The following is a 25,084-nucleotide window of genomic DNA, read 5'->3' on the forward strand; positions in this document are numbered from 1 at the left end:
CAACATGAAAACATAGTGTCCTTTGAAAAACACCTGAATTGAAAATGATTATGTAACAGCAAAATAATAGCCTGTTTAGTGTGGTGTTTTTATGCAAAGAATTCAAATTAGTAAATTATAATTGGATCTCAGTACTACACTGGAATATCCTGAGTATAACATAGACAATGTGATGAGTAAAGACAACCATTCATTCAACAGTGGAGACACTGAGTGCTTGATAGATTTATAAATAAGAACTTGTATATAGCAGCTCAGCTTATAATCTAGCATACTACATACACAGTTCTGTGACCTGGTGAAGTTAATTAGTTTCATGTTCCATGAATCATTTTGTACAATAAATCATAATCTGGAACAAGTCATTTTACATTCACATTGCAAATTAATTTGTAAACATGGCTTCATGATAAACATTAATAACCTTTACAAATATACAGATGTGAGTTAGTAATTCCTACCCAAGAGCTTTTACATATTACAATACAGGGAGTTGTCAATTAGACACTTGTTCAGTTTGTTTTCAAATTTTACTCTGCTGTCTGTCAAGCATTTTATATCATCAGGTAAGTGATCAAAAATTTTTGTTACAACATTGTACACCCCTTTTACACAACCTTAACATGGAGTAATGAATGTAATTTTTCCATCTGGTGTTGTAATTATGTACATCATTGTTCCTTTAGAACTGTGGTGGATTTTTACAACAAACTTCAGGAGAGAATAAATATGCTGTGAAGCAGTAGTAAGAATGCCCAACTCCTTAAATAGATGTCTATCAGATGATCATAGGTGATCACTACATATTATTCCTACAGTATGTTTTTGAGCAATGAAAATTTTCTTTCTTAAAGATAAGTTACCCCAGAACATTATTCAATATGAAATTACTGAATGAAAACATCCACATATGTCAACTCACAGTGAATTGTCTCTTCGCAACATCTGCAATGATTCTGAGTGCAAATGTAGCTGAACTAAGTTGTTTTAGGAGTCCAAAAATGTGCTTTTTGCAGTTTAAATTTTCATCAATATGGACACCTAAGAATTTTGAAGTTTCCACTCTATTTATTATTTCCTCACCATGTGTTACACTTATCACTGACGTAGTACCCCTAGAAGTGCAGAACTCAATATGTTGTGTCTTTTTAAAATTTAGGGTAAGACCATTTGCACAAAACCAGTCAATGTTACTTTTAAGAACATTGTTTATCATCTCTCCTATTTTTGTACATTATGCTTGGAGCAATTACAGTACTAGTTCAGCTGCAAAAAGAACTAATTCTGCTTGGTGTATAGTAGACAGAAGATCATTTACTTATATGAGGAACAACAGTGGACCTAAGACTGAGCCTTAAGGAACCCCATAGATAATTTTTCCTGAGTCAGCACTACGTCCCTGGACTATATTGGTTGAATTACTAACTAGAGATTCCTGCATTCTTATGGTTAGACATGACATTGTCCATTGGTTGGCTATACCATCAATCTCATAAAACTTCAATTTATCTAGGAGACTACTGTGATTCACACAGTCAAATGCCTTAGATAGGTCACAGAAGATACAACTGGTGCCACTTTGCTATTTAATGCTTGTAAAATTTTGTGAGTGAACACGTACTTGATGTTCTCAGTAGAGCAACTCTTCTGAAACCCAAACTGTGATTTGCTGAGGATAGTATTGTTACTAAGGTGAGATTCTATTCTAGGAAACATCACCTCAAAGATTTTGGAAAATGACATCAGCAGTAAAACAGCTGGTAATTGCTGACATTTCTCTTACCACCTTTCTTAAAGAGGGGTTTAACAACAGCATATTTCAGTCTCTCTGGAAAAATGCCTTGGGTGAGTGAGCAATTAGATAGTTAAGATAAAACTTATTAAATGGCAACGAATTTTTAGTACTCTATTGGAAGTCAAATGAGCTTTTATTTTTGAGAAACTGTATAATTTTCCTAATTTCAGAGAGAGAAGTTGGTGATATATTCATATGACTGAATATAATGAGAGTTACTCTTTCAACATACTGGTGTAACTTTTCCCTTGAACTGTTTGTCCCTATATTTTCTACTGTGTGTAAGGAATAATTATTCAATATATTTGCTACCTGTGACTCATCTTTTATAGCCCTTCCACTCAGTTCATTAGTGATGTTATCCTGTCTCTCATTTCAATACATTCCATATAGCCTTAAGCCTATTGTCGCAATTACTAGTTTCTGATATTATGTGCATATTCCTTGATTTTTAACAGGCTTTCTTAGTAATTTTGAGTAGTTTTTGTAGTGCGCAACTACTGCAGGATCTCTACACGTTTTTTACAACAGACACATTTCCCTTTTTCTTTCACAAAAATTTTTACATGGCTGTTTAGTGTCCTTTCTGATTAGATTATGCGGAAAGCTATTTTCTAATAATGATATGAATTTATCACAGAATAGATTAAACTTCCTGTTAGGCTTTGGTTTATTATAAATGTCACCCCAGGTCATCTCTCGTAAAAACTCCTCCCTAATAGGCCATGAAGGCCCAATGGTACCGACGGGCCGCTGTGTCATCCTCAGCCCGTGGGTGTCACTGGATGCAGATACGGAGGGGCATGTGGCCAGCACACCACTCCATCTCTTGTAAACTAATCTTAAAAAAAATTATCCCAGATCATTGATTATTCTAACTGATTTCCACTAAGGAGTATTCTTACTATAAGGCGATGTGTCATTTATCCTAACTAACTGCGTATTATGATCAAGAATGCATACAAGACATAAAAAATGGCTTCAATGGGGCAGCAGCCTGTGGAAAAGTAATCATGGCAGCTACAGGTAAATATAACACAAGGAAATATTCACACTGTATAGGACCTTATGGTTAGCAGTCAGAACTTCCCAGTTTAAGTATTGCTTCACCAATAACAGCAAGATTATAACAACCAAGATATAGTTCTCTAATTCACTACACCAAGCAGTGAATTACGGGTCTCCCATTATATTCTTGTCAAACAAAACAATCAAGCAAGAAGTGGAGGAGGAAAGACAAAACCATCAAAAGTATCCGGGCACCCCTATGTATCGCAGAACAGACCACATGTCATGAGAGAGGGAGTATGTGTTGTTAGTAGAAAGCAATAACAGCAGACTGGATCAGTCAGTGATTTTGAACATGGGCTAATCATTGGAAGTTGCCTCAGTAACAGATCCAACAGAAACATTTCAAGCCTTCTAAAACTGTTGAAGTTAAATGTTGGTGTTGGGATAATGAAGTGGGAATCCACAGGGACACACACAGCTAAACTAAGACCAGGTAGACCTCATGTACCTACTCTTGGGCATTGCAGAGGTCGGTTGGAAAAAAAAAAGTAACCACACACTACCTGCAGTTCAGCTAGCACAATGACTGTGCATAGGAAGAACGAGATACAACATTCGAGCAGCTCCTCATACAGCTAGCACAATGACTGTGCATAGGAAGAATAGGATACAACATTCGAGCAGTTCCTCATTAGCCACACATTTCTGTAGTCAATGCTAAGTAAACCTTTACTGGACAGTGGATGACTGGAAATGAGTGACTTTGAGTGACAAATCACACTACACCCTGTGGTAATCCGATGGAAGGGTCTGGCATCATGTGTAGTGCTAATAGTGAAGTACATAGGAGGTGGTGTTATGATAGGGATGTGTCTTTTGTGGTTGAGGTATAGTACCCTAATTGAACTTAAGGAAATGGTTAAATATAGAAGGATGTGAACCTATTTAACAGCGCTGTGCACTGGGTACAGTAGAGGAACAGTTCAGAGACAATGTTGTATCCCCATGACAATGCACATGTCATAAAGCAGTGTCTGGGGCACAGTGGTCTGTGGACAGTAACAGTCCTAAGCTGAACACAGTGGAACAAATTTGAGGTGAGTTAGAATGTCATCTTTCTCCAGGCCCCAGTGTTCAACATCACTATCTTCTTTGGTTCTGGGTCTTGAGGAAGAATGGGCTGCCATTCCTCCACAGATATTCAGACACATCTCACTAAAAGTGCCCACAGCAGAGTGCAAGTCATCATAATGGCAAAGGGTGAACACACCCCATATTAATGCCCACTAATAGATGTCTGGATGCTTTTGGTCAGATAGTGTATAGCAATAAAAAACATCAGAAATGGATTTAAAGTGGCCTTGTCCTGGAGGTCAATGCAAGGTCATGTGCTGCTAGATTAAAGTATGCTAAACTAGTGGAAACTGAAGATCAAAACCTTGAGTATTTTCCAAATGGACTAGATATTTTGTTTTGTTAGTGTTGTTGACTTGGTTTTAGAGAAGAACATGGGGCTACATGCAGCAACACCAGAGCTTAACTGGATATGAATATATCTACAGCTCTTTTTAACAGAAGCCATAGAAACTGCACATTTGATGGAAAAAGCACATTAAAAATGGAAGGGTGTATAGAGAATGTAGGGATATATTTTATATTGTTACATGCATGTAACAATTTAAAAAAGTGACATTATGTTTTGACCTCCCGTGATAAAATCAGCATCTACATTGCAACTTTAATGGCTGGATTCATTATAGTAAAACTTACCAGTTAAACATGGGAGCATACAAAGAAACACTAAATTAAAAATTATTGTTGTTTCATGGAATATCTGTGCACTTAAAATATTCGTAATAACAGCTATGTGATTGATCCTATAAATGTGAAGAAATTATCAAAGTTGGTAATTGATGTAAGCAATAAATCCAATAGTTGACTGGCCATTAAACGCATCTCCTTTCTCCCAGTCTGGTAGTTAATAGTGTTCCAATCCATCTCCTTTCTCCCAATGGTTTAGAAAATTTCATGGCTGACAGTTTCAGATATAATTTTGCTTGATAATCATTATTACAACAGCAGATAACTAACTCATATAAAATATTGCTGGTTCTAGGGCAATACTGCCATTACTGAAGCATTACAAAACATCAAATTTTACACGACTACATGGAAGCAAGATCACAAGTTTAATTTAACTGTTTAAGAGAAAATTTCTGTCCCACTGCATACGACCACAATAAAACTGATGTGTTTCAGAAGGGCAAGCTTCCATCTTCAGATGGACACTTTCACAAGATCAGAATATCCCATAAAATAATTCTTTTAATTTTTTTAAAATGAAATACACAAAGCAAAAAGAACAGAAAAAATAAGGGGTAGAAATAGGTATTCGTATTAGTGTAAAATAATACAGTCATGTGCATAAATCCTCTGAATACATATGTCACCTCCAGAGACTGTGTAATAAACACAAAATTTTTGGGAATGACTGTTGTTTCTCAGTTGAAGTGGTGTGAACACACAAAGATACTTGCAAACAAAACATCAGCAGCATGAGATGTAAATCACAAAACAGTATTTCTACCAAGGAATAATACTGTTGAATAAATTGCCCAAGAGGATTAAAGAGATCACTAAATAAACTTATTTCAAAAGAAAGTTAAGAAGAATCTGTTAAACAATACATTATAGACAATGAGGGATCACTCAGATAACACAAAAAAATATTACATGCATATATAATAATCTTATCTTGAGTTTTCTGCCTATTAGAACAGAAAAAGTTCTCTAGTGTTTGTCTCTAGAAGTAACAATGTTTAACAATTGATATTTTCTGTGTGTCAGAATATAAAGAGTAACAACTGCTACGTTACACTTGTCTCCTACTGCAAATGATTGCGTATAATCTCAACAAGTAACAGTTGACATTTTCCTTGTGTTAGATTACTACAAAAGGAACAAGCACTGTCTTGCACTTGTCTCCCATTGTGGTTAAAGTATTCGACTGTGTACTGTTGGAATGAGTTACAAGCAGTGCTGGTCTCTGGCAGTCTAATATGGAACTCAGCAATCAAGAGTTGATGGGAAAGACTATCAAATAGAGTGGTATGGTGTGTTCATTGATTTGTAAAGATATAAAGTCACTGCAAGACACCTCTCTGAATGAAGTTGAATCACTGGGAAATAAATTGTTCTTAAACTGAATACTTTAAGTGATGGCATTCTTATTCATTTCCTACAGTGCCAACAATTTCTCCTCTCCATTCCAAAATCACTTGCGCTAAGATCCCTAGGGGACTTGCTTCCTCTCGCTCCATTACAGGTAACTCATTGTCGATTGTCATCAACATCCTGATTGCACCATGCAGCTCACACCTTCATCCAAAGCTAGTCTGTGCCGGGATGCGACACTTTCTGTAAAGTGAAAGGGTAAGGATGGGAGAACCTTGGATGTTACATATCCAGAAGAAATGGATGGAGACCAGAGAAGTAAAATAATTAATGAGCAAAGGTTGAGAGTAGAGGGAAAAGAAATGGCTGATAGCAGGAGTAAATCTGTGGGAGAAGTGGAAACCACTAAATTTTGTGTCAGAGATATGAGAAGAGATTTTGGTGGAGGAAGCCTTATCCTGATGTAAAAAGGTGTGAGTGAGTTCCTGGTCTTCAAGAAATTTCACAATGGAGTGACTGTCTGCACTTAAGCTTCCTTTTCTTTCTCTAATGTTTTCTTTCTTTTAGTTTCTTTTTAAATGTACAGTGTTTGGTTAATATAGAGCCTTAAGGTAAGCCAAACAGTGAAGAGTGCTGAGTCTATAAAAATGTAAGACATAAAACGCACAAGCAATTAAATGAGCATAAGTGAGGAGTAATTAGGAGGACAGGTCAAACTAAAGAGAGATAATGGTAGCAATGCCAAAGGATCCTGTGCTATGAATAGGGTTGGAATTACGTAAAATGAAAGAATATGGAAAGATTTAAGTTAAAATGTTGTGTTAAAACTGATGAATAAACTAAGATGGGAAGTGAAGTTACAGTAAAGGCCCAAAGCCTTCACTAAGAAGGTATTTACATAACTAATAATACTAAGATAGAAAAGCGGAGGCTAAGCAGCCAAGAGTGACACAGTAAAAAATTATACAAGTCTTATAGCAAAGAGATCGGTAAAAGACACTTAGTAGCCATGATCATTGGACTAGATTTAAAGCTAAAGAGGCAAAGATTTATGGTGTTTATTTGTGTGAACATTGGAAAAGTCCTTGACTTGATATTTATGTTTCACTGTCAGGTAAAAAGTTGGTAAAGAGATCATTTAAAGCCTTCAAAGCTTTTACGGTGGCAACAAAAACAACAGCAATGATATATTGGCAAAGCAATCGGAGAAACAAAGTGGAAACAAACATTTGGAATGTGGAGAGGTCATTTGTGGCCTTCAGGCACCACTGCAATGCCAATTTTTGAAATTTGTGAACCTAATACACAGTTGTGAAAGAAAGAAGTTTGATAGGAGTAGTAGACTGTGGCAACACAAGACAGGGAATGACATTATTACAAGGCAGAGAGCAGTAGCATTCTGCTCTCTCTCCATGAACTGTCCAGGGCCTTCATTACCATAGGAAGTGGAGCCAATGGAGAACCTAACGTCATCTGTCTCTAAACAGCATACAAGTGTGTGAAAGTAGTATTCTGTGAGTTACACTGAAGAGCCAAAGAAACTGGTACACCTTCCTAATATCATGCAGGGCCCCCATGAGCACGTAGAATTGCTGCAAAATGACGTGGTATGGACTCAACTAATGTATGAAGCAGTGCTGGAGGGAACTGACACCATGAATACTGCAGGGCTGCCCGTAACTCCATAAGAATACAAGGGGGTGGAGATCTCTTCTGAACAGCACATTGAAAGGCATCCCAGATATGCTCAATAATGTTCATGTCTGGGGAGTTTGGTGGCCAGTGCAAGTATTTAAACTGTTTAAACTCAGAAGAGTGTTCCTGGAGCCACTCTGTAGCAATTCTGGATGTGTGGGGTGTTGCATTGTCCTGCTGGAATTGCCCAAGTTCGTTGGAATGCACAATGGGCATGAATGGATGCAGGTGATCAGACAGGATGCCTACGTACATGTCACCTATCAGCGTCATATCTTGACATATCAGGGGTCCCATATCACTCCAACTGCACATGGACCACAGCATTACAGAGCCTCCAGCAGCTTGAACAGTCCATGGATTCATGAGGATGTCTCCATACCTGTACATGTCCATCCGCTCAATACAAGTTGAAACGAAACTCGTCCGACCAGACAACATGTTTCCAGTCATCAATAGTACACTGTCGGTGTTGATGGGCACAGATGAGGCATACAGCTTTGTGTTGCACAGTACACAAGTGGGCCTTCAGCTCCGAAAGTCCATATCGATGAAGTTTCGTTGAATGGTTTGCATGCTGACACTTGTTGATGGCCCAGCATTAAAATCTGCAGCAATCTGTGGAAGGGTTGTATTTCCGTCACGTTGAACAATTCTGTTCAGTTGACACTGGTCCCGTTTTAGCAGGATTTTTTTTGGCCGCAGCGATGTCAGAGATTTGATGTTTTACTGGATTCCTAATATTTGCGGTACATTCGTGAAAGTGTTGTACAGGAAGATCTCTGCTTCATCACTACCTTAGAGATGCTGTGTCCCGTCGCTCATGTGCCAACTATAACAACATGTTAAAACTCACTTAAATCTTGATAACCATCCAATGTAGCAGCAATAACCGATCTAACTATGCCAGATACTTGTTGCCTCATACAGGCACTGCCGACCACAGCGCCGTGTTTTGCCTGTTTACATATCTCTTTATTTGAATACGAAAGAGTGTAACCAAAGGCGTAAATGAGAAAATGGAGAATAAAAATCCTAAAGAGGGTTTACTAAGGCAAATCAGTGAATATTTTATTATGTTTGTGTTTGTGGCTACTACATAAGAATGTAAAACTTTTTTTGTACATATAAATTTTGGTTTACTGTATTAAAATCTGTTGGCACAGTGAAAATGATAAAGTTCCCTGTTAAGAAATTAGTAGGAAACTTGTAAAGGTATATAATTTCATGGTAAAAATTTGAAGATTGATCAGAAAATGAAGTTACAGGCATTGCTGTTCAAAACCCTGGGAGTTTCGAAACCGAAGGGGTTGGGGTGAGATGTTGCAGTAACATGTACAATTGCTACCCTCACTTATTGCCAATGTACTTGTTACTGTAAGCATAAGACTTGAGTAACTGGAGAAAGAGGTTGGAACAAAAGATGTATTGTATGGATGTGGTCATTTATTAAAGAACATTTGGTGTTAACAGCATGGTGATCAGAGTCATGAATCATGAGATATTTCAATTTTAATTAAGTACTGAAATCAGAATTCATGGCAGAACTTGAAAAGGTAACCATTGTCATATGCTGAGACAATAGAGCATCCAAGGATTCCAAGTCATCATGATGGGGAGTAGAGCATGGCGATGGAAGGTTTTTAGGAAGCTGGCTTAAGAATATTAAGGGCACAAACTAAAAGTTAAATGCAATTTATGAGCACAGACAACCTTTAGCAACAACCAGTTGGACAACTGCATAGCACAGACAACCGATAAAAGAAAAGTAGTCCCTCTAAAGAGCACATTTTTTGAGACTAACAGTGATGAGAGAATCATTTGTTGCTGGTTGCATCATTCACCAACTATTTCAGATAGTCCTGTGAAGAGTTTTCATTCAAGGAACCAATTTAGAACACTACAATATTGATAGGAAAATTAATAAAGTGGTTTGTCTAACAGAACAGTGGCCTAAAAAATTATAATCATGAGTGACAGACGATTGTGTAGAAGAGAATACGTCAGGGCTTGGCTGATGTTGGACCTATGGTAGATGGCAAACCTCTACAGTTACACCGTAAGCTTTGTGTTTGTTCATTTTGTATTAACTAATTTTGAATATATACTGCATTGCCAACAGCTGTGTGGTCGAAATGTGAGGTTAGCATATTTTGTGACTTCAAGAAATCATTTAAGTTATTGATGGCAGATCACAAAACTATCATGGTGGTTTGTGTTTAAATCCCATGTGGCAGAGCAGTAAAATGATTATAATGTAATGTGTGAATAGTTAATTCAGAAGGTCAGAGTTTTTCTTGTCAATCAGAAATAATTTCAGTCATGCAAGCACCCTGAATTCTAACGAATACTATGGTCAGCTTTGCTTAAATGTTGTAACATATGTACACCAACTTAAGTGGAAGACAAATGGGCCTCAAAGATATATTTGATTTTACCAGATTAGTTTGCTCTTTGTTTAATGGCACACTGACCCTTTCTGGAGTATTCATGTGTTCATGCAAATTTCAATCAGTTTCACATATGGGAGTGGACAGTAAGAACAAGTGCATCACAGGTAAGGGCAGGTAGGTTAATTGCCTGGACTTCAAGTATGCAGAGTCAGAAGGTACATCTACATTGTAACTAAGCCATCCACCATTATGAGACCACCACTTACTGCCCCAGAAAGGTGGTTTGATTTACATTGCAGAAATGAATTTTTTGGCTGGTTCTTTCTCTTGGTGCAAAATGACATATCTATAATGTTGTAATAATTGATATGTTCAATTACTTAGGGCAGGCTTTTATTCTAATAAGCATCAAGTTGTTAACACAATATTATCTTCACAAGTAAGGGGAAGTAAAACATGCTCCATGTCTAATCGTGAACATTTGTTTCTTCACTTGCAGCACACCACAGGAAACCAAAATATTCAGCAAGGAAATGCACCCTTTTATGAATTGTCAGAATTGTGTGTAGCACACTGTATGGACTGATGAGTACTTGCGTAATCCTTGTTTGACAATGATGCTGCAACTGTTAGTCAAAGCAGTCCCCAACTCAGGGAATGAGTGGGAAGGGAGCAGATACAGGAATCTTGCATCATCATTTTAAGCAAGGTCCTAGTGAAGATGGCTCACCATTGCCTTCCAGCAGCCTGCTACAAAGTTTCTACTGTGTGTCTGTGCCGTGTAAATGACAGAAACGTGTGCTTTTACAGAGTAGGGGAGAGTGGGGCACTCTGAAACATGGGGCACAATGAATCAGGTAGCATAATTTTAGTATAAGGTGGTAAATTATTTCTTCCTCTGTGCGTATGTTGTCAGTACTGCTCTACCAACTGCCATTTGTTTTCTGCAGGATCTAGTTCCCGCCATTGGTGTTGTACTGGTGATACGTTAGTTTTGCGACAGTGAAGTAATTTTTGGAGACGTAGATTGATTGAATTTTGTTCAGTCCTTTGTCACCAAATTTTAGAGAAAGTAAGTCATTGTAACATTATCAATGCTGTATTTTAATGATATAGATCTTCAAATATTAACAATGTTCATACACAACCTCACATGAGCTTTGTTTGTAATATGTACTGTTGGGGCACATTGAACCAAGCTCTCCTGGGGCACAATGAGCCATGGTTCATTGTGCCCCAGGGTGGTCCACTGTGCCCCAGGAATCTTTTAATTCTCCAATACAAGCACTCTATACTTTGTTTCCTTAGCATGGGTAAAAACATATGTGTAGGTATTTAAGGCTTTTAAATTACAGATGTTCCAGAGTCCTGTTTTATATTATCAGGTTTGAAGATGGTTTGTTCATACCGCAGGAAGACGGACAGCGGTAAAACTGACCACGATGTTATGCAAGAAGCTGTACAAGATGTTCTTAATAAGGCCATGGCAGTTCGCCAAGCAGCTAAATCTCATTCAATACCTTATCCTACTCTTCAATGATATGTTCAAAACATTAAATGTGGTTCCAGTGAAAGATTGACACCAAACTATGACAATTGTAAGATATTTTCTGTGGAGCAGGAGAAAGAATTAGTGGAGTATGCTTTGGTATTGACACTAAAACATGCAGGCACTTAGCTGGCTTTGAAAAACGGTCTGAAATGTCCTGAGAACTGGATGGAAGGAATGACTGGTGTAGACTGGTTCTATGGGTTCATGAAATGAAATCCCAGTTTAAGTATCCAAACCCCAGAGGGCTGCAGCTTATCCAGAGCAACGTCTTTTAATCGGTATACTGTTTCGAATTTCTTCAAAAACTTGAAAGACCTTTACCAGAGATGCCCTACTTTCGCTGATGGTACAAGGGTTTTCAATCTGGATGAAACCAGTACCTCAACTGCACCAGATAGGCTTCCAAAGGTAGTGGCACAAGGGGAAGTGAACAGATTTCTCAAGCTACTAGTGGAGAACATGGTGTCTTAGTGACCACCTGTTGCATAATCAGTGCAGGTGGAACTTTCCTGCTCCCAGCAATGATATTTCCTTGAGTACATTTTAAACAACATATGATAAGTAATGCACCAACAGGCACCCTGGGGTTAGCAACAAAGATTGGCTGGATGAATAGCGAACTTTTTGTGGATGTCATGAAACATTTCATCCACAAATCTAGTAGTAGCAAAGACAATCCTGTGCTTCTAATTTTAGCCAATCATGAAAGCCAATTTGCAACTGAGGTAATAGATGTAGCAAAAGCCAATGGAATGGTTATGCTAACTATATCCCCACACACCTCAAACCAAAATGCAGCCTCTAGATGTAGGAATGTTCTCTTCATTCAAGGGAACTTATTACTCAACATTAAATTCAAAACTCCTACACAGGAAAGGCACTCCTCTCACTATTTATGATGTAGCTGCGCGTGTCAAAATTGCTCATGACAGATCAATGACATCCACTAACATATGTTCGGATTTCAAGAAATGTGGAATATTTCCATCTGATGAAGACATTTTCACTGACGAAGACTTTATGGTCAGCGAAATAACAGTCAGGGTGGTGGAGGCAAACAGAACAACTTCAGATGTTAATTCTCTCCATCAGATCAAGGATGCACAATCTGCAGGACAAGCCTCAGTCGATTTCACCCACTCACAAGATCTGCAGCAAGCAGGACCATCTGCAGTGCTTAACACCCAAACAGCTTTTCCTAATGGAGTTTCTCCTGAAATAATTCGAGGATATCCAAAAGAAAAGAGCAGAAAGAAGAGCAAAAAATGTAAGAGAGGACGAAGCTTAATTGCAACTGATACACCGGAGAAAGATTTGTTGCAAGCCACAAAACATCCCACTAAAAAGATCAACTGGAAGCTTTATTAGCAGGAATCAGATGACAACATTAGTGAGGCGCATTATGAAGAGAGCGATGCCAACATGGATGTGTCTGGTGAATCTGAGTACAACTTTGAAGACTTGAACAAATTACCAGAAACAGATGATTTCGTTTTCACCAAATTTGAACTGAAAAACAAAACACCAGTTTACTATGTGGGAAAGATTTTGAAACTGAGGGATGATGCAGGAGGCTAGCAGGTATCATTTTTGAGAAAAAGTGAAAAAATGGGAGGAAAGTGTTATTTTCCTCAGGTAAAGGATGAAGTTTTTGTTCCAGCTAGCAACATACATCACGTGCTCCCCAGACCTGCTACTGACGGTGTGACAAAGAGACAAAAATCATATTTCAACTTTGGAATCAGCTTCGAGTCCACTGATGTTTGGTAATTCCAAAATAAGTTACATGATTGTGTGCCTACAGATTTAATTATATGATTCACACATGGAATATATGTAAACATTACATTTAACATACATTTACACTTACTCTGTATGCTAAATAGGTTCTTTCAATGAACCTGTTTAAAGTGATTCATTGTACCCCACATGTGGGGCAAATGAACCATTTACCAAATTTTCTCCAAAGGCATGCAGCTAAAAACAATTAATGACAATGCAATCATATAAGGTCATTTGATACTAGAATGATTAAACAGTAACATCTGTAAATCACAACTCTGCAATAAAATTATTGGATGAGTAACATGGAGAAATATTTTTTATGGTTCAATGTGCCCCACTCTCCCCTACTGTTGGGTTTGCAAAACCTGCTGCTGGCACATAGCCTATTCCTCTCGAATTGTACCAAGGAGACCACTGAGCTTAAGATTCTGACACATGGATCACAATCAATGGTGACACATGCCCTCTCTTCATGAGACACTGTGGAGAGATTAGGGTATCCAGGACATTGCACAAAAACTGGTGATCAGGAACTTTATGCTACCATCACTGTTCTCCCTGCCAGCCAAATGCTACAGGATTTGCACTAGTGAACATCTGAGTAAAGCATCACTGCACTAGTGTGCATTACCACCCTTGGCTGTGGAGACACTCACACTGATCAGCGTTAAAAATAAAAAAAATAAAAAGAACAATTATATCGCCAATCAAATGTAATGTGATTTCTTCATCACAAGTGTTGTGTTATATGTGCAGTACTTGACTCTTAACAACCAAGCACAGGTAAATGCCTCGCTTCATAGAAGTACCTTCACCGAGGAGTCAAGCAGTATATTGCTCCCTCCTACGTATATCTTGTGAAGAGACCATGAGGATAAAATCAGAGAGATTAGAGCCCACACAGAGGCATACCGACAATCCTTCTTTCCATGAACAATACGAGACTGGAACAGAAGGCAGAACCGATAGTGGTACTCAAGGTACCCTCCGCCACACACTGTCAGGTAGCTTGCAGAGTATGGATGTAGATGTAGATAGCTGAATCCGTCCATTCAAGATAGAGACCCAACAGCTGCTCGCTTAATAATCGTACAATGGGACATTTATCAAAAATTTGTTTTGATTATTTAGCTGCAGTAAACTTCAGGTTTCTTGGGAATCTTCTTTAGTGTCCTGAATTTGATTACTTTGATTTTTGTCTTGCTTCCACAAGGTGGAAAGATTCCAGTTTCTTATGGATGAAGATGTCTGGGAGGAATGGGAGGATGAATGTAGCCAGCTGTCAAAAGACACTTTAAAAAAGTATAGTGGTAAGTGGGTTGAATGTGGAAGAAATTCTCAGTGTGTGATGTAAATTATTTTCAGAGAATACAATAAAATAAAAACTTTTATAGTAATATTTGCATACTAAACATCCATCTTAAAAACTGTCTAACCATTCCACTTCCTTTCCTTTTCAATTTCTTTAATTATTTCCACAATGAAATTAGAATTTCATGATTATGTTTGATGACTGAGATATTTTCAGTTATATTAAGCATTATTTAACAAAACACAAAATTAAATTAAATTTGAGGAAATAAAATACACTTTTTTTAGCTTAGCTTATTATTACCTGTTGAAACAACTGAGACAGCTACTTGATTGTTGGCATCTTTACATGTTATTCTACATCTACAGTGCAGTGTCAGATTAATAGATGATGGTTTAAATAACACAACAATAAGAGTGCTAAAAGCTTTTCTAATAACAGCATACCTGTAGATACAACTTCATGGGCAAACATGGCCGCCACAATACTTGAGAGACCAGCTCCAGCTCCCAACTCCAGCACTGTGTGTCCACTCAACAATGTTTTGCCATTGTGCAGGAGAAAATCAGACAGCAGTAGGGCACCTCGCCACACTTGAAGGCCGACTAGTTCCAATGGTGTTGATGATTTCTGTTCTGCAAAACCATAACTGGAAGTTTGTAGATAGAAAAACCAAGAAGTTCTGATAAATGTAATTGGGATACGAAAAAAGCATGTAAACGCAAATTTTAATTATATTTAACCCCATTACATCCTCTTAGTCTCATTTTAGTGTGTATTGCCATTCACTCTTCTTTCAACTTTTAAGAATTGAATTTTCAGTTGTAGAAGACCATGTCATAAGTAACAGAGACTTCACTGTCTTGTTACAAATCCAGTTATCCGACAGCCATTGCCTATACAGGCTGATTATATTTAAACTTTCAAAATGCTGTATGAATATTACCACTGGCCAGACTGATGTCAAATTGCAACAGTATACTATTGGAGAAGGCGGAAAACATATGGCAGAAGAAAAAAAAAAAAATAGTGTGAAAATTGATCAATATGTGTCAGAATACCTAAATGAAAAGACCTGTCATGTGCATGACCCACTGAAGTAGGTGTAAGCACACCAGGTACACAGTTTTTCCTCCTTTCGTGTCTCCGACGTTCACCATGACTGTCTCAATGCAGGATCACACTCTGCTTGTACAGCTGTATTACAAGAATGATGACTGTACACACATCGCTACACAGAAGTTCCAGACACTGAAGGGTTTAAAAAGAGGCATTGGTCTGATGACTGTTGTGGATCTGGAGCCAATGATTCAGAAATTTGAAAAGGCAGGTTGTTTCGTGTGCAACTTGGTAGAGGGAGGGCCACAGCAATGCAGGAGAAGACAAATGGTAGTATGCAACTGTTTAGTGAACGGAGAATTGCCCGAACATTGAACATACACATGAGCACGGTGCATAAGATCCTACGAAACATGTTGTTGTTGTGGTCTTCAGTCCTGAGACTGGTTTGATGCAGCTCTCCATGCTACTCTATCCTGCACAAGCTTCTTCATCTCCCAGTACCTACTGCAACCTACATCCTTCTGAATCTGCTTGGTGTATTCATCTCCTGGTCTCCCTCTACGATTTTTACCCTCCACGCTGCACTCCAATACTAAATTGGTGATCCCTTGATGCCTCAGAACATGTCCTACCAACCGATCCCTTCTTCTAGTCAAGTTGTGCCACAAACTTCTCTTCTCCCCAATCCTATTCAACACCTCCTCATTAGTTATGTGATCTACCCATCTAATCTTCAGCATTCTTCTGTAGCACCACATTTCAAAAGCTTCTATTCTCTTCTTGTCTAAACTATTTATCATCCATGTTTCACTTCCATACATGGCTACACTCCATACAAATACTTTCAGAAACGACTTCCTCACACTTCAATCAATACTCGCTGTTAACAAATTTCTCTTCTTCAGAAATGCTTTCCTTGCCATTGCCAGTCTACATTTTATATCCTCTCTACTTCAACAATCATCAGTTATTTTGCTCTCCAAATAGCAAAACTCCTTTACTACTTTAAGTGTCTCATTTCCTAATCTAATACCCTCAACATCACCCGACTTAATTCGACTACATTCCATTATCCTCGTTTTGCTTTTGTTGATGTTCATCTTATATCCTCCCTTCAAGACACTATCCATTCCGTTCAACTGCTCTTCCAAGTCCTTTGCTGTCTCTGACAGAATTACAATGTCATCAGCGAACCTCAAAGTTTTTATTTCTTCTCCATGGATTTTAATACCTACTCCGAATTTTTCTTTTGTTTCCATGCTCAATATACAGATTGAATAACATCGGGGAGAGGCTACAACCCTGTCTCACTCCTTTCCCAACCACTGCTTCCCTTTCATGCCCCTCAACTCTTATAACTGCCATTTGGTTTCTATACAAATTGTAAATGGCCTTTCGCTCCCTGTATTTTACCCCTGCCACCTTCAGAATTTGAAAGAGAGTATTCCAGTCAACATTGTCAAAAGCTTTCTCTAAGTCTACAAATGCTATAAACGTAGGTTTGCCTTTCCTTAATCTAGCTTCTAAGATAAGCTGTAGGGTCAGTATTGCCTCACGTGTTCCAATATTTCTACGGAAACCAAACTGATCTTCCCCAAGGTCAGCTTCTACTAGTTTTTCCATTCGTCTGTATAGAATTCATGTTAGTATTTTGCAGCTGTGACTTATTAAATTGATAGTTCGGTAATTTTCACATCTGTCAACACCTGCTTTCTTTGGGATTGGAATTATTATATTCTTCTTGAAGTCTGAAGGTATTTCACCTTCTCTCATACATCTTGCTCACCAGAAGGTAGAGTTTTGTCAGGACTGGCTCTCCCAAGGCTGTCAGTAGTTCTAATGGAATGTTGTCTACTCCCGGGACCTTGTTTCGACTCAGGTCTTTCAGTGCTCTGTCAAACTCTTCATGCAGTATCATATCTCCCATTTCATCTTCATCTGCATCCTCTTCCATTTCCATAATATTGTCCTCAAGTACATCGCCCTTGTATAGACCCTCTATATACTCCTTCCACCTTTCTGCTTTCCCTTCTTTGCTTAGAACTGGGTTTCCATCTGAGCTCTTGATATTCATACAAGTGGTTCTCTTTTCTCCAAAGGTCTCTTTAATTTTCCTGTAGGCAGTATCTATCTTACCCCTAGTGAGATAAGCCTCTACATCCTTACACTTATCCTCTAGCCATCCCCGCTTAGCCATTTTGCACTTCCTGTCGATCTCATTTTTGAGACGTTTGTATTCCTTTTGCCTGCTTCATTTACTGCATTTTTATATTTTCTCCTTTCATCAATTAAATTCAATATTTCTTCTGTTACCCAAGGATTTCTACTAGCCCTCGTCTTTTTACCTACTTGATCCTCTGCTGCCTTCACTACTTCATCCCTCAAAGCTACCCATTCTTCTTCTACTGTATTTCTTTCCCCCATTCCTGCCATTTGTTCCCTTACGCTCTCCCTGAAACTCTGTACAACCTCTGGTTTAGTCAGCTTATCCAGGTCCCATCTCCTTAAATTCCCACCTTTTTGCAGTTTCTTCAGTTTTAATCTACAGTTCATAACTAATAGATTGTGGTCAGAGTCCACATCTGCCCCTGGAAGTGTGTTACAATTTAAAACCTGGTCCCTAAATCTCTGTCTTACCATTATATAATCTATCTGAAATCTGTCAGTATCTCCAGGCTTCTTCCATGTATACAACCTTCTTTTATGATTCTTGAACCTAGTGTTAGCTATGATTAAGTTGTGCTCTGTTCAAAATTCTACCAGGCAGCTTCCTCTTTCATTTCTTAGCCCCAACCATATTCACCTACTACGTTTCCCACTCTCCCTTTTCCTACTACCGAATTCCAGTCACCCATGACTATTACATTTTCGTCTCCCTTCACTACCTGAATAATTTCTTTTATTTCATCATACATTTCTTCAATTTCTTCGTCATCTGCAGAGCTAGTTGGCATATAAACTTGTACTACTGTAGTAGGCATGGGCTTTGTGTCTATCTTGGCCACAATAATGCGTTCACTATGCTGTTTTTTATTCATTATTAAACCTACTCCTGCATTACCCCTATTTGACTTTGCATTCACCTGACCAAAAGTCTTGTTCCTCCTTCCACCGAACTTCACTAATTCCCACTATATCTAACTTTAACCTATCCATTTCCCTTTTTAAATTTTCTAACCTACCTGCCCGATAAAGGGATCTGACATTCCATGCTCCAATCCGTAGAATGCCAGTTTTCTTTCTCATGATGATGATGTCCTCTTGAGTAGTCCCCGCCCGGAGATCCGAATGGGGGACTATTTTACCTCCGGAATATTTTACCCAAGAGGACGCCATCATCATAAACCATACAGTAAAGCTGCATGCCCTCGGGAAAAATTACGGCTGTAGTTTCCCCTTGCTTTCAACTGTTCGCAGTACCAGCACAGCAAGGCTGTTTTGGTTAGTGCTACAAGGCCAGATCAGTCAATCATCCAGACCGTTGCCCCTGCAACTACTGAAAAGGCTGCTGCCCCTCTTCAGGAACCATGTGTTTGTCTGGCCTCTCAACAGATACCCCTCCATTGTGGTTGCACCTACGGTACGGCTATCTGTATCGCTGAGGCACGCAAGCCTCCCCACCAACGGCAAGGTCCGTGGTTCATGGGGGGGGGGGGGGGCTACGAAACATACTTCTTTGCAATCCATTCAAAATTATCCACGTGCACGAGTCGCTTCCTGTTGACCTGCCAACAAGAGAGACATTTGGTTTAGAATTTCTTGCTTGCATTAAAGTGGACAATGATTGGCTGCAGAAGATTTTGTGGACAGACGAAGCCCGCTTCCATCTGACAAGATATGTCAATGCACAGAATTGTCAAATATGGGCAATGGAAAATCCACACGCAAATCAACCAGTATCACTCCATCCTGAAAAGGTCACTCTGTGGTGTGGGTTTACCGCACCATTTACCGTAGGGCCATATTTTTTGAAGAGACAGGTGCTTCCGGTCCTGTTACCTGTACCATCACTGGTAAGAGCTATGAGTGTCTTTTGCACAACCATGTCATTCCAGCTCTCCAGCAGTTTGGATGTGATCATTTTTATGCAAGATGGCAGACCTCCGCACATTTCAAATCCAGTTAAGCAGCTGCTGAAGTGCCATTTCGGAAATGCTAGAATTATCAGCCACCATTTCCCTACAGCCTGGCCATCCCAATCACCTGATCTGAATCCGTGTGACTGCTGCCTGTGGGGCTATCTGAAAGATGTAGTGTTCAGTGTTTCAACTGCAAACTTAGATGCACTGAAGTCATGCATTGTGCAACACATTCTGAACGTGACTGCGGGAACACCTTGATCAGATGTGGAACATGCTGTTTCTCGATTTCAACTTTTTGCAGAAAACGATGGCCAGCACATTGAACATGTGTTGCGCCAGTCACACGAAAATTAATAATCCAATATGATTTTGATTCACACTTTTTATGCGGTTTTTGGCCTCAGGACAATTAAAAGCCGATTTTTCCTGTCCGATGTGATATGACCTTGCCGTGATGGATGGGCTTACGTAACTAACAGTATCACACCTATACACTGAGTAGTACAGTTTGTTTAGCATCAAATGTACAGTGTAGGCATTGTTGCATAATTCATTTGTCATTTGTAGTCGACCACTATTAAATTATGATGCTTACAGCACCATCTATTGCTACATTTTGTAACTGTTTATTTTTCTTCTGCCATATGTTTTCCTCCCTTATCTGATAATATTCCACTGCAGTTTGACATCATTCTGACCAGTGGTGTTATTACTACAGTGGTTTTAAAGTTAAAACTTTAATTATAGACACTCTGTATATCTCCCTTCACCACAGTAATACAACGGAAAAACAAAGATTAGAGTTTAATGTTTCATCAATACCAATGTTATAACAGATGAAGCATCGGATTGATAAACAAGGGAACAATCCATGGCATTTGTTAAAAGAAACATTCTAGAATTTGACCAAAATTGCTGAGGAAATTGTGAAAAATATAAATCAGCATGGTTGGACTGTATACACTCAGTACTAGAGATAATAAATGAGAAGTACTATGGTACATGTCATATTGTAAGAAACCCCACAAGAATTAACTAACTGCAGCCAGCATTATTGTTATTTGATTAGATGCAGCATGAATTATGTATATCAGGTCTACTGATGTCTCAGCTGTAACTACTGTTCTGGTTTACTCAAAACTGCACAATGGGGATAAATTACAAGATCAACATAAATCAGTGTTGCAGATGCATTCAATGCTCTCACCTACATGGGACATGACCAGTTATTTACTTCATACCAGATTTCTTAAGTTCTTGATGCACAATTCTATAGATATTTTTGTTGAGATGATTTGCAGTTTCACCATCACATTTCACTGCAGTGTTAACGGTTTGTCTTGCATTAGTAACAGTTTTTGAACCATATATCTCACAGTTAATATGAAATATACAGGGTGTTTCTTCTAAGAGTCATCAGGAGCATTTTCTCTGATGTTGCAGCAGATATTTGCAGTTTTGTTTTTGCATCGTATAGCAGGAGTCAGCGCAAACAAATAGTGCTCTCCATGTTTTTCATGTGAAGCCAGTATTGACAGAAAGTGTCAGTTTGTTTCCCATTACAAACAAAATTATTTTTAAAGTGCAGCTTTATGTGCATTTTCAATAGACTGGTCCCAGATTAGTCTAGTGTGATATTCATTTCACTGATATTAATTAACAGGGACAGTAAAACATGAAGAATAAACAGCAATCCAGCAACAACTCAGTAGCGCTGCACGCTTGGTGGAAGCAGACTGAGTGAGCCAGGGCAGTTCTGTCCCTGCAGGAGTACTGGTTATTCTTCAAGTTTTACTGTCTCTGTTAATACATAGGGCCTATAAATAAAACAAATATAGCACGAGACTAATCTGGGACCACTCCATCAAATGGGCACATAAAATTCCTCTTTAGAAATAATTTTGTTTGTAACAGGAAACAAACTGGCATTTTATGTCAATACTGGGTGTTGCATGAAAGATGTGGTGAACATATTTGTTTGGTCTGACTCCAGCTACACAATGTAAAAACGAAATTGAAAACATCTACTGAAACACCAGGGAAAATGTATCTGATGACTCGTAGGAGAGACACCCAATCTAAAGTTTCGCAATATACGTGAAAAACTGACGACAACTGCAACAAAATGGCTGTGGCAAAAGAGCAATGAACTACCAACACACTTCAAAAGACACTAAACATAAGTGAAAGGCAAGAGTTTTTACCAAGCAGTAGTTTATTTGTAAGCATGTGTGTATGTAAGGTAATTTAAGGTGCCAATGATTTACAGATTTTAAATATGTTTGAAAAATATGTTTCGGCACAATAGTTGTATGTTACTTCTTTATTTAAACTACTTTGGTTGGTTATTAAGTCTTTTTCTCATGGTCACCTCTCCCTTGGCAGACCCTCCAGGAGATCAAAATGAGGGACTAATCAAGAATCTTTTGCCAATTGAGTGATCATCATGACTCCTAATACCATAAGCTTCAGTTGCCATTGCTGACGATTTTAATCCAGAATTTAAACAGTACCTGGGATCAAACTCAGGTCATTTTCTTTAACACTCAAAGATTATAAATTCTTCCCCTCTTCCATCCCCCCCCCACCCCCACCCCCACCTATCTACCTGTGTGTTCATCATATTTTGTCACCAGTTCTGTGCGGATGCCACATAACACCTCTCAAACAACATCAATGCAAACTTCACTCAGTTTTTTTTATTACAGTGCGTAGCCAGTCCCCTTGCCGAACATGCTGAGCTACTGTGCCAGAGCCCCTAGACCATTGTGACCTTGTAACTTAATAACGAAATAATAACCAGGTTCATCGTAAAAACCTGTTTAAGAAGTCTACCTGCACTCTCTGAGTATATCCACTAATCCATTAATAAAATCCAAACTTAATTCACTCATTTCAGGAAAAATTAAAGAAAAATCTCAAAATAGCATTTTATATCAGGGAATCAAACAGTACAATAAATTTCGCAAGGAAAAAAAACAGATAACTGAAATCAATATGCAAAAGGGCAGTTAATGCACAGTGCTTAAATAATATATACTATACAGCAAAGGATTACACAATAACACAATTTAGGTCGGCAGAAACATGTTAAGCCTGGTAAAAATTCAAAAATAAAACACCTTTGTAACTCCACAATATAATGCATGTTAATGGTAAATTTTATGCTCTAGATCTGTGATTGAAAATGCTAACACTCTTTCATCTCCCTAAGCTCAACATGTATTTCATGACAAGGGCCCAATGGAATCTCTATCACATTCTATACTGAATTTGTCGCTGAGTTAGCTGCTCTTCTAGCTATAATCTGCCATGTAGATCCCTCGAACAAAAAACTGTGCCCAGCAGTAGGAAGAAAGGACAGGTCACACATGTCTACAAGAAGAATAGTAGAAGTGATCCACAAAACCACCGTCCAATATCTGACATTTATTTGTCGTAGAATCTTAGAACATGTTCTGAGCTGAAACATAATGAGGTATCTAGAACAGAATGACCTCTTCCATGTAAACCAGCAAGGATTCTGAAAACACTGATCATATGAAACCCAACTCACACTTTTCTCATAGGACATACTGAAAGCTTTGGGTCAAGGCAGTCTGGCTGAAGTGGCATTTCATTACCGAAAAGCATTTGACTCATTGATATTACAATCATATGGTGTATCAGTGAAATTTGTGACTGGATTGATGACTTTTTGGTAGGCAGGACTCAGAATTTTATCTTGGATGGAAAGTCATCATCAGATGTAGAAGTAACTTCAAGTGGGCTTCAGAAAAGTATGTTGGGACTCTTGTTGCTCATGTTGTGTATTAATAATCTTGTGGACAATATTAATAGTACCCTGAATCTTTTTGCAGATGATGCAGTTATCTATAATGAAGTACTGTCTGAATGAATATGCATAAATATTAAGTCAGATCTTGATAAGACTTCAAAGTGGTGCAAAGATAGGCTGCTTGCCTTAAATGTTCAGAAATATAAAACTGTGCACTCCACAAAATGAAATAACATAGTATCCTGTAACTATAATATCAATGAGTCACAGCTGGAATTGGCCACTCGTACAAATATCTCGTGTAACACTTTATAGAGATATGAAATGGAATGAGCGCACAGGCTCAGTCATGGATAAAGCAGGTGCAGACTTCATTTTATTGGAAGAATACTGGGGAAGTGTAATCAGTCTACAAAGGTGATTGCTTACAAATCACTTTTGTGACCTATTATAGAATATTGCTGAAGTGTGTGGGACCCATACCAAATAAGACTAACAGGGAATATTGAATGTATACAAAGAAGGTCAGCACAAATGGTCTCAGGTTTGTTTGACCCACGGGAGAGTGTCACAGAGATCCTAACGAAACTAAACTGGCAGATTCCTGAAGATAGATGTAAACCATCCTGTAAAAGTCTTTTACAATTTTCAAGAACCAGCTTTAAATTATGACTCTAGGAGTATACTACAACCTCCTATGTATCGCTCACATAGGGACTATAAGGACAAGATTGTAATAATTACAACATGCTCAGAGACATTCAAACAATCATTCTTCACGTGCCCCATATGTGAATGGAAGGAGAAGAAACCCTAATAACTGGTACAATGGGACGTACCCTCTGCCATGCACTTCATGGTGAATTGCAGACTGTAGATGTAATGTAAAGGGATACTGACTGAGCTCCTCAGACCGAAAATGAGAATGTACAATGAATGTAATGATGAGGCAGCATTATCATCATGGTTCTGATGTCAGCCAAAGAAATGTGTGTGTAGTGTATTACATGAGCGCAATGTGTACAATGATCTGTGATGAGATGTACACAAATGACATAACATTAGTTTTCGGAATTAACATACCTCTAAGTAAGTATAAGCCAGCATGTTTGTTAACTTTCAATTATATTTTATAGTTCTCTTAAGCTGAGATGTGTAATTTGTGGATGAAAAAGCAGCTAACCAACCAACATTTGAGAAAGTTTTAGCCTGCACAATCACAGGAATATCAGAAAAAGAGACAAATTTGGTGCTTGTGGAGCCTGGTGTGGGGACGTGTCATGTTGGATGGGCATATAAAACTTCACTAGTGGTCAGAAGATTACTGTTAATGTACAGTAGAGAAGAAATACTGTAACTTTATAAAAGCAGAGTCAGTTACCTTACCCCATTATCAATAATATGTCTCTTCACTGGGTTGTTTATGGACGATGCTACGGTAACCA

At 38.4% G+C, this 25,084-nt stretch overlaps 1 protein-coding gene across 1 annotated transcript in view; it reads right to left on the reverse strand.

Annotated features, from left to right (window-relative positions):
- LOC126473311 (methyltransferase-like protein 22) overlaps positions 1-25,084 on the reverse strand; it is a 50,974-nt gene that overhangs the window by 16,735 nt on the left and 9,155 nt on the right. The window contains exon 3 of the mRNA XM_050100289.1: positions 15,164-15,352. Coding sequence (XP_049956246.1) covers positions 15,164-15,352 — 189 coding nt within the window. The remainder of the gene's footprint in view (positions 1-15,163; positions 15,353-25,084) is intronic.

This window comes from Schistocerca serialis, chromosome 4 (assembly GCF_023864345.2).
Source record: "Schistocerca serialis cubense isolate TAMUIC-IGC-003099 chromosome 4, iqSchSeri2.2, whole genome shotgun sequence".
Classification (NCBI taxonomy): Eukaryota; Metazoa; Arthropoda; class Insecta; order Orthoptera; family Acrididae; genus Schistocerca; species Schistocerca serialis.